The sequence below is a fragment of the Suncus etruscus genome, chromosome 10 (genome assembly GCF_024139225.1).
Source record: "Suncus etruscus isolate mSunEtr1 chromosome 10, mSunEtr1.pri.cur, whole genome shotgun sequence".
Taxonomy (NCBI): Eukaryota; Metazoa; Chordata; class Mammalia; order Eulipotyphla; family Soricidae; genus Suncus; species Suncus etruscus.
This window is the reverse complement of record NC_064857.1, coordinates 75,691,109-75,706,754: the sequence shown is the minus strand read 5'-3', so window position 1 is coordinate 75,706,754 and position 15,646 is coordinate 75,691,109. Positions and strand designations below refer to the sequence as shown.

The 15,646-nt window shown below is 45.9% G+C and overlaps 1 protein-coding gene across 1 annotated transcript in view; it reads right to left on the bottom strand.

Annotated features, from left to right (window-relative positions):
* Positions 1 to 15,046, bottom strand: part of MBD2 (methyl-CpG binding domain protein 2) — an 86,296-nt gene extending 71,250 nt beyond the window's left edge. The window contains exon 1 of the mRNA XM_049782155.1: positions 14,445 to 15,046. Within this exon, the coding sequence (XP_049638112.1) occupies positions 14,445 to 15,031 (587 nt within the window). The 5' untranslated portion in view covers positions 15,032 to 15,046. The remainder of the gene's footprint in view (positions 1 to 14,444) is intronic.
* Positions 15,047 to 15,646: the final 600 nt, after the last annotated feature.

Genomic DNA, 15,646 nt, shown 5'->3' with positions numbered 1-15,646 from the left:
CACTTCCTTAAGTATCTTAAGAGATTTTTAACCATACTTTTCCCCCAAAAGAAAATTATACTTGAAATCTGACTTTCTAATCTAAAAAAGTTTAACTGAGATACCGGAAATACAGAAAAATGGTCACTTTAGTTAGTAGCATTTGTATGTATTGTCACTCTATAAAGGTGCCTGTAACCATCATTTCCTAAACCAAACTATCATATGCCCACTAATGAAGACCTGCTTCTTTCTAGTCAGTGTTGAAACTGCACCCTGAAGACAGACCTCTCTGCAAGATGGAATATTTTTTATGTTACCTTAACAAGCGTAATAGGACTGTTAAAGCAAACCATGAAAAAAAAATCAGTCTGAGCAAAGGCTAGTACAGCATCAAGTATGTTTCTAACAAGATGAACCGCGAAAACACCTTACCTCCTACAATCCAAGCCTCCTGGAGGCAAAGAAACAGCACTTAAGGCAGTTACACTGCATGGCTCCCCACTCACCACACCATCTATGACTAAATAGTCTCTGAGTTCCACCGTGGGTGGCTCCAATCACCCCTCCACCCCCCAAAAAATGACCCATCCTGAATCCTTTCCTTTGATCAAGTCAGTTTTTATTTCCTCCTATCTAACATATCTCTCTTTTTATCAGTGACTAAATCCCGGTACTAACCCCTTTGCAATCACCTTTGAATCCATCCTTTCTATTCTATTGCAACAGCTTTCAGGGGTCTCAAATTCAATTTACCTGTGGGCCGCAGGAGGCAAAGTCGGGGTGATCCTTGAGTGCAAAATCTGTAGTAGTAAGCCTTGAACATTGGGGGGTGTGACCCAAACAACTAAAACAAAACAAAACAAAAAAAAGATTCCTCTAGGGCAGGGCCACAAAATGTTGTACGGAGGGCCATTTGCGGCAAGTTTGAGACCCTTGGAGTCTTAAGTCAAGTCTTAATCACCTCAGGTCAAAATCCCCAAGACCAGGAATCTGATAGATTAGTCTCAAAGACTAAAAGAAAGACTTTTTCTTTCTAAACTATATTCCAGTTTAAAAATGGTTAGGCCTTCATGGACTTTCACCTGTTCGTGAAAGGGAGCCAAATAACTAACCTTCTATATCAGATTCTTTATATTTAGCCTCCTCTTAATCTTTCAACCTCTATTTTGTACCCATTTTACCCTGTGACCTTTGCTCCGGTCAGACTGGTTAAATGACTCTACTCAAAATGATTGACTGTTAATCAGACTTTTGCAAATAGTATCTTTTACTCGATCCAGAACATAAATCACTAACCCTAATTTTCAAGAATAGAAATACCAATTCACCTTACACCTCATTCCACAAAGTCTGAACAAAACTAATTAAAGGAAAGTAGTTCCTTCTTTGGCACCACAGCAATTTTTTCCTGTTTTAGCAAACTGTTCAAGGGGTTGAGAGCGTTGTTTGCAGGAGGTCCAGGCTCAATCTCTGGCACCACATGGTCCTCAGCACTGAGTTGGATTAGCCACTAAGCACTCTCAGAAGTGGTCCCAGAAACAAATACTATAAACTCGATAAAACTTCCGCAAGTTTAAATTTTGCTTTATCTCCCCTTGGGTCCCGCCCAAAAGAAATATTTATATAGAAGCATTTATAAATATAATGAAGACTAAGTGTGTCAAGAGTAGTCGATCGGGTTATGGATGAAACAGACTGATAATTATTTGGCGAGAGAGAAAGTAGAGAGGTTAAGGAGCGAGCCTGGCTTGGATGCAACCCAGACCCAATCCCTGTTCCCCCAAGCACTGCCAGCAAAGAGTGTCGAACACAGAACAAGTAGTAGCCTCTGAGCACCTCTTCTGGGTAGTATCCAAAACCACCCTCCTCGAAAAAACAATTGAGGCTGGGTTCTTGGTCATTTTTTGAATTTTATACTTTTGAAAAGTTCCTTAACAAAATGTTTCAAAACATTAAAGTATGTAAACTGATATTTTTAATTGGAAAGTTATTTTTAATATAAACATTACAAACAAGTAAGTCTGAGTTATAAAAACAATTTCTTTAATAATGGAGAGGAGGGGCAGAGATAGCATGGAGATAGGGCATTTGCCTTGCATGCAGAAGGACGGTAGTTCGAATCTCTCGAATCGCTCGAGCCTGCCAGGAGCGATTTCTTAGTGTAAAGCCAGGAGTAACCCCTGAGCGCTGCCGGGTGTGACCCAAAACCAAAAATAATAATAATAATAATAGGGCCCGGAGAGATAGCACAGCGGTGTTGGCCTTGCAAGCAGCTGATCCAGGACCAAAGGTGGTTGGTTCGAATCCCGGTGTCCCATATGGTCCCCCGTGCCTGCCAGGAGCTATTTCTGAGCAGACAGCCAGGAATGAGCTCTGAGCACTGCCGGGTGTGGCCCAAAAACCAAAAACAACAACAACAACAACAAATAATAATAATGGAGAGGAAGAATGACAACATTCTTTTTGAAGTATCTTAAGAAAAAATGCATTTATAATCTTCCTACTGATAAAACATTCCAGCTTTCTCTTTAAGATATATATTTAAGTGCCAGAGCAATAGAGTGGTATCACAGTGGGAAGGTGTTTGCCCTACATGCAACCAGCCTAAGTTTGATCCCCGGCATCCCATATGGTCCCGAGTACAGAGCCAGGAGTAGCCCTTGAGCACTGCCAGGTGTGGCCCAAAACCACATAATTAATTCAAATTCTGTATCAGTCATTTTCATCCCATAAACTTTATGATATAAAAATTATATATGAGCAGTTTGTTAATAGTAACAAACTACAATGGCTAAGAAAAAAATAAAATCACAAAATGACATACAAAAATGTAAAACTTCAAGTGGGAGTAAAAAGGCAAGAGAACAAGCTGTGGATGAGGAAGGGCCAGGTGCCCTACCCAGCACCACAGTTCCTCACTAGACTGACCAGGTGTCAACAACAACAACAACAAAAATGAATATGAAATTTTATTTAACCTCATCCCACTGCCTTAGGGCCCTGGGGAGGAATGGGATGAGAGAAGACACTGGTTGTTTTGACTGAGTTGAAGACTAGACACTACTATGGAAACGTGAGAAATAAATGTCTGGAAATAACTGAAAAATATAAATGGTGTTGGGGTAAAGAAATAAAAGAAAGCATTAAATGACAAAACAAGATCGGCCATGAGTTGATTACGGTTAAAACTGGCTAGGAGTCATTAAAAAAAACTTTATTTACTGGTGCAGCTCATGACATGAAGCTCACCACATAGAGTGATCAGTGTAGTTAGATAAACAACTACACTGAGAACTATTTTAACAATGTGAATGAATAAGGAAAGTAGAAAGCCTGTCTCAAGGTGTGGATGGGGTGGGGAGGAGGGAGATCTGGAAAACTGGTGGTGGGAATCTTTCACTGGTGAAGGGGGTGTTCTTCACATGACTGTAATCATACAACTACAATCATATTTGTAAATATCTGTAAGTAAATATTTGTAAATATTTTAAATAAAAATAATTTAACGATAAAAACAACATAAAAATTTTATTTACTTTTATTTTTATCTTTAAGCTCTGCCATAATAAAATATAAACAGAAATATATTTCCCCCCCCCCCAGAAAAATAGACTAAGCTATGGAGGAGTGAGCAAGGCTCTGAGGCCTCCAGAAGACCCCCCTTTTAAAGAGATACAAACATCAACATATATATTAAAGATAATTTTAAGCACATTCTCCCTTGCTTTAATCAATTCTTAAATCCAGAAGGCAGAGAGGAAGAGAAAACAAAAGATTCATTCCAAGAAAGAAATACCAGACAATAATTTAAAATCAGGGCAAGAATAAAAGTTCAAGGGAATTCATAAACTAGAGAGTCTGATGTTTTATAAGAGAGAGGGAGGGAGGGTGGGAAGGAAGGAGGAAGGGAGAGGGAGAGAGAGAAGGAAGGAAGGAAGGAAGGAAGGAAGGAAGGAAGGAAGGAAGGAAGGAAGGAAGGAAGGAAGGAAGGAAGGAAGGAAGGAAGGAAGGAAGGAGGGAGGGAGGGAGGGAGGGAGGGAGGGAGGGAGGGAGGGAGGGAGGGAGGGAGGGAGGGAAGGAGGGAGGGAAGGAGGGAGGGAGGGAGGGAGGGAAAGGAAAGATTAATAAGTGGCCAAAGAAAATAAAAAGTTCAACAATAAACAAATGTTTTAAATGACAAAAATAAGTGCTCAGGGGATGGAGCACTGCTTTGCATAAAGGATCTCTACACCACATGGTCCCCTGAGCACTTCCAGGGACAATCCCTGAGCATGGAGCTAGAGTAGCCTCAGAGAACTACCTTAGGAAGCAGCCAAAAAAGGAAAACCTTTAAAAAATTATGTTCACACTGAGAAAAAAAAAGGAAAATAAAAATTATGTTCTTGACCATCATCATCATATATCACTCAAAACTGTTCCTGATGAAGATTAAGTGTTCAATTTTAAACTCTAATCTTGAATTATATTTTCTATTATTTATATTCACACACAACTTGTGTACCAAAACAAGCATGTTTGAATTTATAAAATTAAAATGTAGAAGATCCAGGTAGGGGGCCAGAGTTATAGTACAGTGGGTAGGGCATATTTGCCTTAAACATACCACTGGCTTTAGTCTCTGGTATCCCCTATGGTCCTCTGAGCCTGCCAGAGGTATAACACCTGTGTACCACTGGGTGTGGCTCAAAACCCCCCCAAAAAAATTCTTTTTTTTCTTTATTTTGGTATTTGGTTCACACCCAGCAGCACTCAAGGGTTACTGCTAGCTCTGCACTCAGAAGCTATTCCTTCAGGCTCTTGTGACCATATAATCCAGGTCAGCTGCATGCAAGGCAAACACCCTTCCCACTGTCTATCACTCCAGCTCCAGATATTCAAATTTTTCACTCCCTTTCCTTTCAGTGTATTTAAATTACGAGAAGCTTTGGTATCAGAGCAATAGTACAGCAGGTAGGGTGTTTGCCTTGCAAAATAATCAACCAGGGTTTGAACCCTAGCATTCCATATAGTACCCTAAACCTACCAATATTGATTCCTGAGCACCAAAGCTAGGTAGGAGTAAACTCCCAATTCAGCTTGGATGTGGCCCAAAAATCAAAAACAAAACAAAAAAATATGAGACTTCAAATTTAATTTTATGGGCCGGCGCGGTGGCATTAGAGGTAAGGTGTCTGTCTGCCTTGCCAGTGCTAGCCTAGGACGGGCCGTGGTTCGATCCCCCCGCATCCCATATGGTCCCCCAAGCCAGGAGCCACTTTTTGAACGCATAGCCAGGAGTAACCCCTGAGCATCACCGGGTGTGGCCCCAAAAAATAAATAAATAAAAATAAACTTAATTTTATAATTTTAGTCGTTTCTTAGTAGGAAGGACAAACAGCAATAAAAGATAAACAGCTAAAAAGGAAAGTGATATTCCTAATTAAGGAGTAAAATAAGTGAAATAAGACTTGCTTGATAACATTTCTAAGTCACCAGGCAAGTCTAAGATGGGAAACATGAGTGGAAAAGTTACAAGTTTCTACTAGTCCCACTATAAAATCCCAGACAAAACAAGCACTGTCACCTCTTTTAGAAATCACCTGCTTCAATCCCGTTAATTAAAATAGTGAATAAATGAATTCACAAATGCAATTTTTACTATCCATTTCTACTGAAGACTATTTTTAGCATGTATATTTATCAATTCTTTTGGGACTACACAGCTTCCTTTACTGAAGAGGTTATGTGGTTCGAGCAGGTGAGACTTCACAGCAAATTCTAGTAATTAAATGTGCACTGTCGCACCATCACAAAAATTTCTCTGCGGATTCCAGTCAGTGATCTACCTCACTTTGCTCGCAGCCATCCCAGGTATGATCCCTGGCACCGTAATGGTCCTCCCTCCTAGCTCCACCAGCAGTGATTGAGGAGTAGGCTTGAGCACCGCCAGTTGTAAACACTCCCAGAAGAAAAGGGAAAGGCAAACATTTAAATTATATAATAAACAATAACTACTACATTTCTTTTCTTTCCTCAGCTAATAAATTCGTAAAACTTGGACTGAATCAGGAAGCAAAAGTACTCTAGGTTTTTTTTTACAGTAATCATTTTATAAGCAACATTTGCCCAGCATATTACAACTTGACTTAACTGTAATTTAATGGAATACTAATTTTTTGTTCAAAAAAATATTTTTGGTTTTTGGGCCATACCCGGTGGTGTTTAGAGGCTCCTGGCTCAGTGCTCAGGGATCACTCCCGGCAAGACTAATTTGTTTACTTAAAGTTTTTTGAAAAATTGCTTTTGACTTAAGGGGGGGGGTCACATCTGGCAGGGCTCAATGCTTCTCCCAGCTCAACACTTGGGGGTGATTCCTGGTAGTGCTCAGAGGGTCCTTACATGTTAGGAGTTCAAATCCAGCCTGCTTCATGCACATCAGCCCACTGAGCTAACTCCTGAAGGAAAGTGCTCCCATCCAAGCAATGAGACAGACCCTAGACTAGACAGATGCAGGAGCACAGGAGTAGGCAAGCACTTCTGAAAAATATGATCAGTTATATGTCCCAGAACAGAACATTTGATTTACCACGATTTCTCCTTTTAAATGTCTAATAGTCAAAAAAGAATAAAAACTGCTTCTGCAACACCCTCAACTTTAATTATGAAAATTTGAACCTGACATTACTACTGGACTTAATATTTCCACTCATTTCATCCCAGCACACCACAGGATAATCTGCAGCAATGGCTAAAACACCATTAAGATTTTTACAATGGGGGGGGGGGGGTGCAGAGCAATAATAGTACAGCATGTGGTGGACCAGTACGACCAGGCACCCAGGGGCCTAACAAGATGTGATCCCTGCACTCAAAGCCAGGAGTCAGCCCTGAACACTGCTGGGTGTGGTCAAAAACAAAAAGGATTTTTTTTTTTGGTTTTGGTTTTGGGTCACACCCAGCTGTGCTCAGGGGTTACTACTCCTGGCTCTATGCTCAGAAGTCGCTCCTGGCAGGTTCAGGGGACTATATGGGACGCCAGGATTTGAACCACCGACCTTCTGCATGCAAGGCAAACGCTTTACACCTCCATGCTATCTCTCCGGCCCCAACAAAAAGGATTTTTACAATACCAACTGCACGGCGGGGAAAGCAAGCTTTACAAACACGAATCCCTCGTTCCATGGTTCCAGCCTGAGGACTACATGATCTCCTGGGCACTACCTGGTCTCCTGAGCACAACCAGGAACCATCCCCCAGGGAGCACTGCTGGGTGTGGCTCAAAAACAGCCCTTTTAACCTCTGTCCAACTATGTTACTATTAACATGCCACTCATAATTTTATGGGCCTCAACTGGGCTGTCTAAGTCCTCTTTTTTCCAAGTTAAGGTCATCTTTTTAGTTTCTATTCAAGTGCCTATTTTCATTTCTCTGATCCCATTGTATTTTCTTGTTCAGATATGGCTGGCTGGGTGCAAAGACATAATTTTGAAGAATCAAAAATATTTCTGGGACCAGAGAAATAGCACAGCGGTAGGGCGTTGGTAGTTCAAATCCCGGCATCTCATATAATCCCCCAAGCCTGCTAAGAGCAATTTCTGAGCAGAGAGCCAGGAGTAACCCCTGAGCACTGCTGGGTGTGGCCCAAAAAGACAAAACAAAAATAAAAAATTTCCAGTACATAGACTCTATTACACTGAGTAAAATAAGTCAGAGGGAGAGAAACAGACACAGAATAGTCTCATTCATCTATGGGTTTTAAGAAAAAATAAAGATAATATTGTAATAATGCCCAGAGACAGGAGAGATGAGGGCTGGAAGAACTGGCTCACAATGTGAAGCTCACCACAAAGAATGGTGAGTGCACTAACAACTATGACAATCTTAAAGAGTAAGAGAAGTAGAATGCCTTTCTCGAATACAGGCAGGGGTGGGGGTGGAGGGAGGGAGCATTGGTGGTGGGAATGTTACACTGGTGAAGGGGGGTGTTCTGTTTATGATCGAAACCCAACTACAATCATGCTAGCAACCATGGTTCTTAAATATTTTATATTAAATATATATTCCAACTACAACTAAATTTTTAACAGTTTACCAAGACTCTAGTTCTACAACTCAAATTGTAATCGAAATTGTGGCCAGAGATAGTACAAGAAGCTTGCATAAATGGTCAGTCATACTTCAAACCCTGGCACTGTGTACAGGGGGCCCAGCACTTCCAAGAGTGACACAACAAAAAGCCAGGAGTTGTCCCTAGGCCAATCCTAGGACAAAACTCAAATCCTTACCCATAATGTCCCTTTATCCCCCTGAATCAGAATGTTTTAAAAAGGCAACAAGTTTATGGCTAGATCTCAAACCATAAACTAGGTGTTTGGTTTTTTTTTTGGTTTTTCGGGCCACACCCGTTAGATGCTCAGGGGTTACTCGTGGCTACGCTCAGAAATTGCCCCTGGTTTGGGGGATCGAACAGTGGTCCTTTCCTTGGCTAGCGCTTGCAAGGCAGACACCTTACCTCTAGCGCCACCTCGCCGGCCCCGATATCTTTTTAAGTCAGAGATAAGCTACTGCAGATTTTTATCCACCACCCCAAAAAAAAAAAAAAAAAAGATTTGGGTGGGCTTTTTTTTTTTCCAAAAAAATATTTTAAAGTGCAGATTAACTAAAATTAAAATTAGGAATGGCAGATAGCAAGTAAAGCAGGGCCCGGAGAGATAGCACAGCGGCGTTTGCCTTGCAAGCAGCCGATCCAGGACCAAAGGTCGTTGGTTCGAATCCCGGTGTCCCATATGGTCCCCCGTGCCTGCCAGGAGCTATTTCTGAGCAGACAGCCAGGAGTAACCCCTGAGCATTGCCAGGTGTGGCCCAAAAACCAAAAAAAAAAAAAAAATTACAGCTCAAATAATGGCTCAAATGAAAAGCAAGAAACTTAAGAAACCCCACAACAGTTTCAACACTTTTATTGAAGCACATGCCTTTCAAAAAACACACTCAGGAGGGTAACAAACAAGTGCCACTGCACTATCAGGAATCCTGACAGAAACAAAATTACTATAGGGACACTAGGCACACCTCACTATCTTTCCTTAGAACAAACTGGGCAATGTAGTGTTGGCCACCAAATACTACCAAAATCTTGAACTAAGGCTTTGTCATGAATTTAAGATTAGTCCAGTCAGTTAGTGTCAGCCACGCCCTACATTAGCAGACAGGCCAGATTCATTTAAATTAATCTCCCCAGAGGCAGGCTAATTTAGGAGTCAACATTATTAATATCTGTGTGAATCAGGTGCAGGTGTTCACATAGGCGATTTAACTAAGCCCACCCGTTTACCAACATGCTGAGAGTTTGTGAGATAATATTTTTTTCTCCATTTTTTTTGTTGTTCTTGTTTTTGTTTGAGGGGGCTACAGGAGGAGTTGCTCAGGGTTTACTTGTGGCTGTGCTTGGGGACCACTCCTGCCAGGCCGAGGGGACCAAATGATTGAACCCAGATGGGTAACATGTAAGGCAATTACCCTACCCTTTTTCCTATCTTCAGCTCCATGTCAGTAGTATTTGTTGATGCTGCTGGTTTTGTTTGGGGCCACACTAGGTGGCACTCAGGGGTTACTCCTGACTGCACTCAGAAATCGCTCCTGGCAGGCTCAGGGGACCATATGGGATTTGAGGGATCAAACCCAGGTCAGCTCCTGCAAGGCAAACACCCTACCCGCTGTGCTATCACTCTGGCCGACCAGGCCAGTAGTGTTTTTAAGAAATAGTTGGTTTTGAGTTTTTTGGGGTTTTTTTTTTTGTTTTTGGACCACACCCAGCAGTGCTCAGGGGTTACTCCTGGCTCTATGCTCAGAAATCGCTCCTGGCAGGCTCGGGGGACCATATGGGATGCTGGGATTCGAACCACCGACCTGCACACAAGGCAAAAACGCCTTACCTCCATGCTATCTCTCCGGCCCCCAAGAAGTTGTTGATGTGGCTGCCAATATGAAAAACAATGGCACAGTAAACTAGAACATTTTACAGAGGATTCAACTTTACTCATAAGTGAATCTCATAATTAACTGAAAACTAAAGTCAAAGTAAATGCTGTATCATGTTATATAAGTATCACAAAGGCCAGAACATAGCTTAAGTGAGGCCCTGGTCTTGAACCCAATATATATGGGGGGGGGGGGGGGAGTTATAGCACTGCAGAGTAGCCTTTTGTAGCTAGTCAATAAACAATAGACAATACTCCTTCCTGAACTAAACTCATGTGCCACAAATAAATTCAATCTGCTCTATCTTATATAAACAAGCAAATGACAAATCATGTTGCCTGTTGTAGTGTTTCATAAGAAACAAATTTAAAGGGCTGGTGAGAGAGTGCAATAGGCAAGGTTAGCCAGGGTTTGATCAACAGCACCTCACAGGGTCCCAGAGTCCTGCGCCAGGAGTGATCTCTGAGCAGAGGCAGCAGCAGGCCCTGAGCATCACCAGGTGTGGTCCAAAGACAAAAATGAAAGAAAAAGTAGAGAAATTATGAGTCAATGGGCTTGATATACACCTTACAATTATTGTTTTAGGAGCCCAGAAGATAGTTTAAAGGGCTGGAAAACACACACAAAGCAGCAAAACCTTGTGTGCCCCAAACACCGCAAATCCCAGAAGGTGACAATGAGTGCCAAGGTGACAATGAGTAGGCGTGAGACCCTGATGGGCATGGCAGACACTTAAACATACAAGGACACACACAGATGGAGACAGACACACATGGATGGGGATGGACACATGCACATAAACAAGCATACATACACACACATCACAGTGTTTTAGAAAGTTTGTTTTACTTAGATTTAGTCTGTTTGCCTAATACAAAATCCACTTTTTTTTGTTTTGTTTTGTTTTGTTTTTTTGGATCACACCCGGTGGTGCTCAGGGGTTACTCCTAGCTGTCTGCTCAGAAATAGCTCCTGGTAGGCACGGGGGACCCTATGGGACACCAGGATTCGAACCAACCACCTTAGGTCCTGGATCGGCTGCTTGCAAGGCAAACACCGCTGTGCTATCTCTCCGGGCCCAAAAGAAAGAGACTGGGCTCTTTTTTTGTTTGTTTGTTTTGTTTTTTTGGGCCACACCCATTTGATGCTCAGGGGTTACTCTGGCTAAGTGCTTAGAAATTGCCCCTGGCTTGGGGGGACCATATGGGATGCCGAGGGATCGAACCGTGGTCCTTCCTTGGCTAGCGCTTGCAAGGCAGACACCTTACCTCTAGTGCCACCTCACCGGCCCAAATCCACAGTTTTAATTAAGAAGTCACTGTCGGGGCCGGGCGGTGGCGCTAGAGGTAAGGTGCCTGCCTTGCCTGCGCTAGCCTTGGACAGACCGAGGTTCGATCCCCCGGCATCCCATATGGTCCCCCAAGCCAGGAGTGACTTCTGAGCTCATAGCCAGGAGTAACCCCTGAGCGTCACCGGGTGTGGCCCAAAAACCAAAAAAAAAAAAAAAAAAAAGAAGTCACTGTCAAAGAAAAGGCAGCTGGAGTGATAATTCAAAATGTTGAAATAGGGGCCTGAGAGATAGCATGGAGGTAAGGCGTTTGCCTTTCATGCAGGAGGTCATCGGTTCGAATCCTGGAGTCCCATATGGGCCTGCCAGGAGCAATTTCTGAGCCTGGAGCCAGGAATAACCCCTGAGCACTGCCGGATGTGACCCAAAAACCACAAAAAAAAAAAAAAAAAAATGTTGAAATAAACTTGCTTTGAATGCAGAAGGCCCAAAATCAATCCCAAACACTAACTACACAGTCCCCCAATCAGCCAGGAGTAAGTGATTCGGAAGCACCCAAGTATGAGTGGCCCTTAAGAATTGCCAGGTATATGGGGCTGGAGAGATAGCATGAAGGGTAGTGCATTTGCCTTGCATGCAGAAGGACAGTGGTTCGAATCCTGGCATCCCACATGGTCCCAGAGCCTGGCAGGAGCGATTTCTGGGCATAGAGCCAGGAGTAACCCCTGAGCGCCGCCAGGTCTGACCCAAAAAAAACAAAAATAAAAAATAATTGCCAGGTATGATCCCAAAATAAAAAAAACGTTAAGCTAACATAACGAAATAAACACCACATTCAAAAAAATAAAATAAAAAATTCATGGGATCGGGAGATAGCATGGAGGTAAAGCGTTTGCCTTGCATGCAGAAGGACAGTGGTTCGAATTCCGGCATCCCATATGGTCCCCCAAGCCTGCCAGGAGCGATTACTGAGTGTAGAGCCAGGTGTGCCAGGAGCGATTACTGAGCGTAGAGCCAGGAGGAACCCCTGAGCACTGCCAGGTGTGACCCAAAAAACAAAAAAAAATAAAAAAATAAATAAAAAAATAAAAGGTTCACAAATTGAAGTTGTACCATAATCTGATTTTCCAGATACTGAAAGGATAACAAAAAAAGCTTTGTTAAAAATCAAAACTTCGTTTGAGCAAATGCGTCATCCTCAAACCAAACAAACCATATCCCAGGAGACACATCATCAGGAGGGAAATTCAAAGTTTAAACATTCCACTGACAACTGACTAGTCCCAATTCCTCAAGGAACTCAATTTCAGACACAGTATTCTTGTCCAGAGTAATTGCTACAAGACCTAGATAAGCATTTTACAGAAAGGCCATGCAAACAGCCGCTCAGAAAACAAAGAACTGTGGAGGTGTGAAGTGGACTTAAGTGAAGGGCTCTAAATGATAACAAGTGAAGTTGTTATTCCATTAAATTCCTTAGTCTTACTGAAGTAAATTAACACCTAACAAGGAGGAAACCCTAAGACAAACCTCTTTGTACAAAAGTTTAAAATGCTTTCCATTTGCTTGCGTGAAATTTCAAGGTGCATGGTCTCCAGTGGCAAACTAGGTTTTTAAGGCAACTGCACTTACTTATTGAAGTGACCAAGTTTACTGAACTTAGTCATTTTGAGCAAGCATCAGGAATAGGATTGGATTTGAACCTATCAACAGCAGTCACATTTGGGGCTACATATGAGTGTATAAATACATATGCACACAAATATAATGTGTTTTTAACCTTTAAAATTTTGGAGTTTCTCAATTCATCCACATCCTTTTATGTGAATATATTTCCACACATTTCCCCGAGGGGTAATTATTAACCATTTGTGGTAACATGGGGGGAAAAATCCATCCTGACAATATCCCAGTGGCTAAATTGGGGGGGGGGGGGTCCTAAGCCCACATCCTGAAGTGCTCAGTGGTTAGTCACTACTGACTCAGAGGCCATAAGGTGAGAGATCTGGGTGGTGGCAGCAGGCAATGGCTAATTTTTGACTGAAACTGCCACCAACACCCAAATATACTCCTTGCGAGGGCGGGGGGAGGGGGTAGTTGGGGGGGGGGAGGCTTCCATCAGCCTACAAACCTGACCTTCCAAGTCCCTGAATTTAACATGTTTACATTCTTTTCTATAAATGGGATGACTTAGGAAAGTTACTAAACGATAAGGAAATTCCACTGATAGGAACAGTCACAAACGCTGGCTTGAGCACGCTGGGTCCCACAAACTAAAGGCTGGAGAGAGAGGAGCTTGTGAGTGCAGGATTGCGAGATCGCAGGAAGAAGCCGAAAACTGAAGCTCTGGATGTCAGACCAGACACTTGCTGGTTATCAAGGGCCAGACAATTAATTCCTGGTCCTAAGGGGATGTCCCTCTGCCTTGCCCAACTCAGCAGCATCCCTGGCCTCTGCCCACTAAGATGCCAGCAGCATCACCCACTGCCGAGCAAGACTGACACCTTTCAAAGATCCCCAAACTTGGATCCCTGGGGAGTGGGGGGGGATGGTCACGACTACTTTTCTTTTGCTTTGGGGAGGGGGGGTAGGTCTCAGGGTTTCACCGCCTCCTACAGTTTCATTTTCCAATGAAATGCAACCCAACCCGCTCGCTGGAGAGCTTCAGGCAGGCATTTATTCCCAAGGCAAGGCAGGCAGGCCGCTTGCCAGGGAAACTGAGGCTGGAACCCCATCAGTTCCCCACCTCCCACCCCACCCAGCACATACATGTGCGTGATCTGATAGATCTGATAGATCCAACACTATGATGATGATGATGATGATGATGATGATGATGATGATGATGATGATGATGATGAAGAATTGGGGGAACAGGCAGGCGGGCCAGGAGCCAATGGCCAAACTGGGTGTTGCAACTAGCTAATTGCACCTTCGTTTAACCCTTTCGGGGTAAGGGGGTGGGAGGGCTGATGATCCAAAAAAATAAATAAAGTAAAATAAAATAAAATAAAATAAAATAAACCCACGTTCCCCCACAGGGGGGCACTTTCGACTCGACACAGGGCAGGACGCCCTCCTCTCGGGGAAACCTCACGATCCCCGCCGGGAATGGAGCACGCGGGCACCTCCTTCCACGCACCCGCCGGCCGGCGGGGCCGGAGACCCTTTGACCTTTGACCCCCCGACCCTTGACCCCTGACCCCGGGAGCGGTACCTGAAGTAGTAGACGTCGCTCTTGCCGGCGCTGAGCCCGGATTTTCGGATCACTTCCTCCTTCTTCCATCCGGGGGGGAGCGCCGGGCAGTCCATCCTCTTCCCGCTCTCCGCCGCCCGGGGTCCCCGCGGCCCCGGCCCCGCGCTCCCCGACGGCCAAGGGACCGGCTCCCGCCGGGGGGCGCCGCCGCCGCCGCCAACGCCTCCACCGCCGCCGCCGTCGCCAGCGCCGAGGCCGCCGCCGCCGCCAACGCCGCCGCCAACGCCGCTCGGGGGACGGCCGCGGCCCCGACCCCGGCCCCGGCCCCGGCCCCGGCCACGGCCACGGCCTCGGCCACGGCCACTGGCGCCGCCGCCGCCGCCGCCGCCGCCCCGGCCCGCCGGCTTCCACCGCCCCCGGCCACGGCCGCCGCCGCCCCGAGCGCCCTCCCTGCGCGCGCCGCTCACCGGGGACGGGGCGAGCGCGCTGGCCTGGCCCCCCTGCTCTATGGCGGAGTCGCCGCTGCCGCCCGCCGCGCTCTCCCCCTCCTCCTCCGCCTCCTGCTCCTGCTCCGGGCAGCAGCGGCCTCCCCCCGGGTGCGCGCGCATCCAGCCCCCTCCCCAGCCGGCGCGCCGCGGCTTCCGCCAGCCAGCCCTGGAAGCCCGGACCGCTCCGGAGCCGCCGGCCCCGCCCGGCAAGCGCGAGCCTGAGCGGAGAGCGCGCGCGCGCGCGCGCGGAGCGGCCCTCCCTCTCTGCCTCCCTCCCTCCCTGCCCGGGCCGGACGTCCTGGACACGCCCCCTTACAGGACCACCACGCCTCTGGGTCCTCTGAGCGCCGGGGCCGGCAGTCTTGGCCACGCCCTCCCTCGCCTCCGGGACACGCCCCTTCCTGAAGGACACGCCCCGCCCGGCCGCGCCCGCCGCTTCTCAGGCCGTCCGAGCGCCCGGGTCTGGCCGTCTTGGCCACGCCCCTCCCTTGAAGGACACGCCCTCTCCCCTGAGCGTGTCGACACGCCCCCTTATAGGACCACCACGCCTCTCTCAGGTCCTCCGAGCGCCCGGGCCCTGCCGTCCTGGCCACGCCCCCTCGCCTCCGGGACACGACCCCTCATAGGACTCGCCCCGGCCCCACCCAGCCAAGCCTGCGTGCCTCCGCCTCTCTCTCTCTCAGGTCCTCCGAGCGCCCGAGCCCGGCCGTCTTGGCCACGCCCACTCGCCTCCGA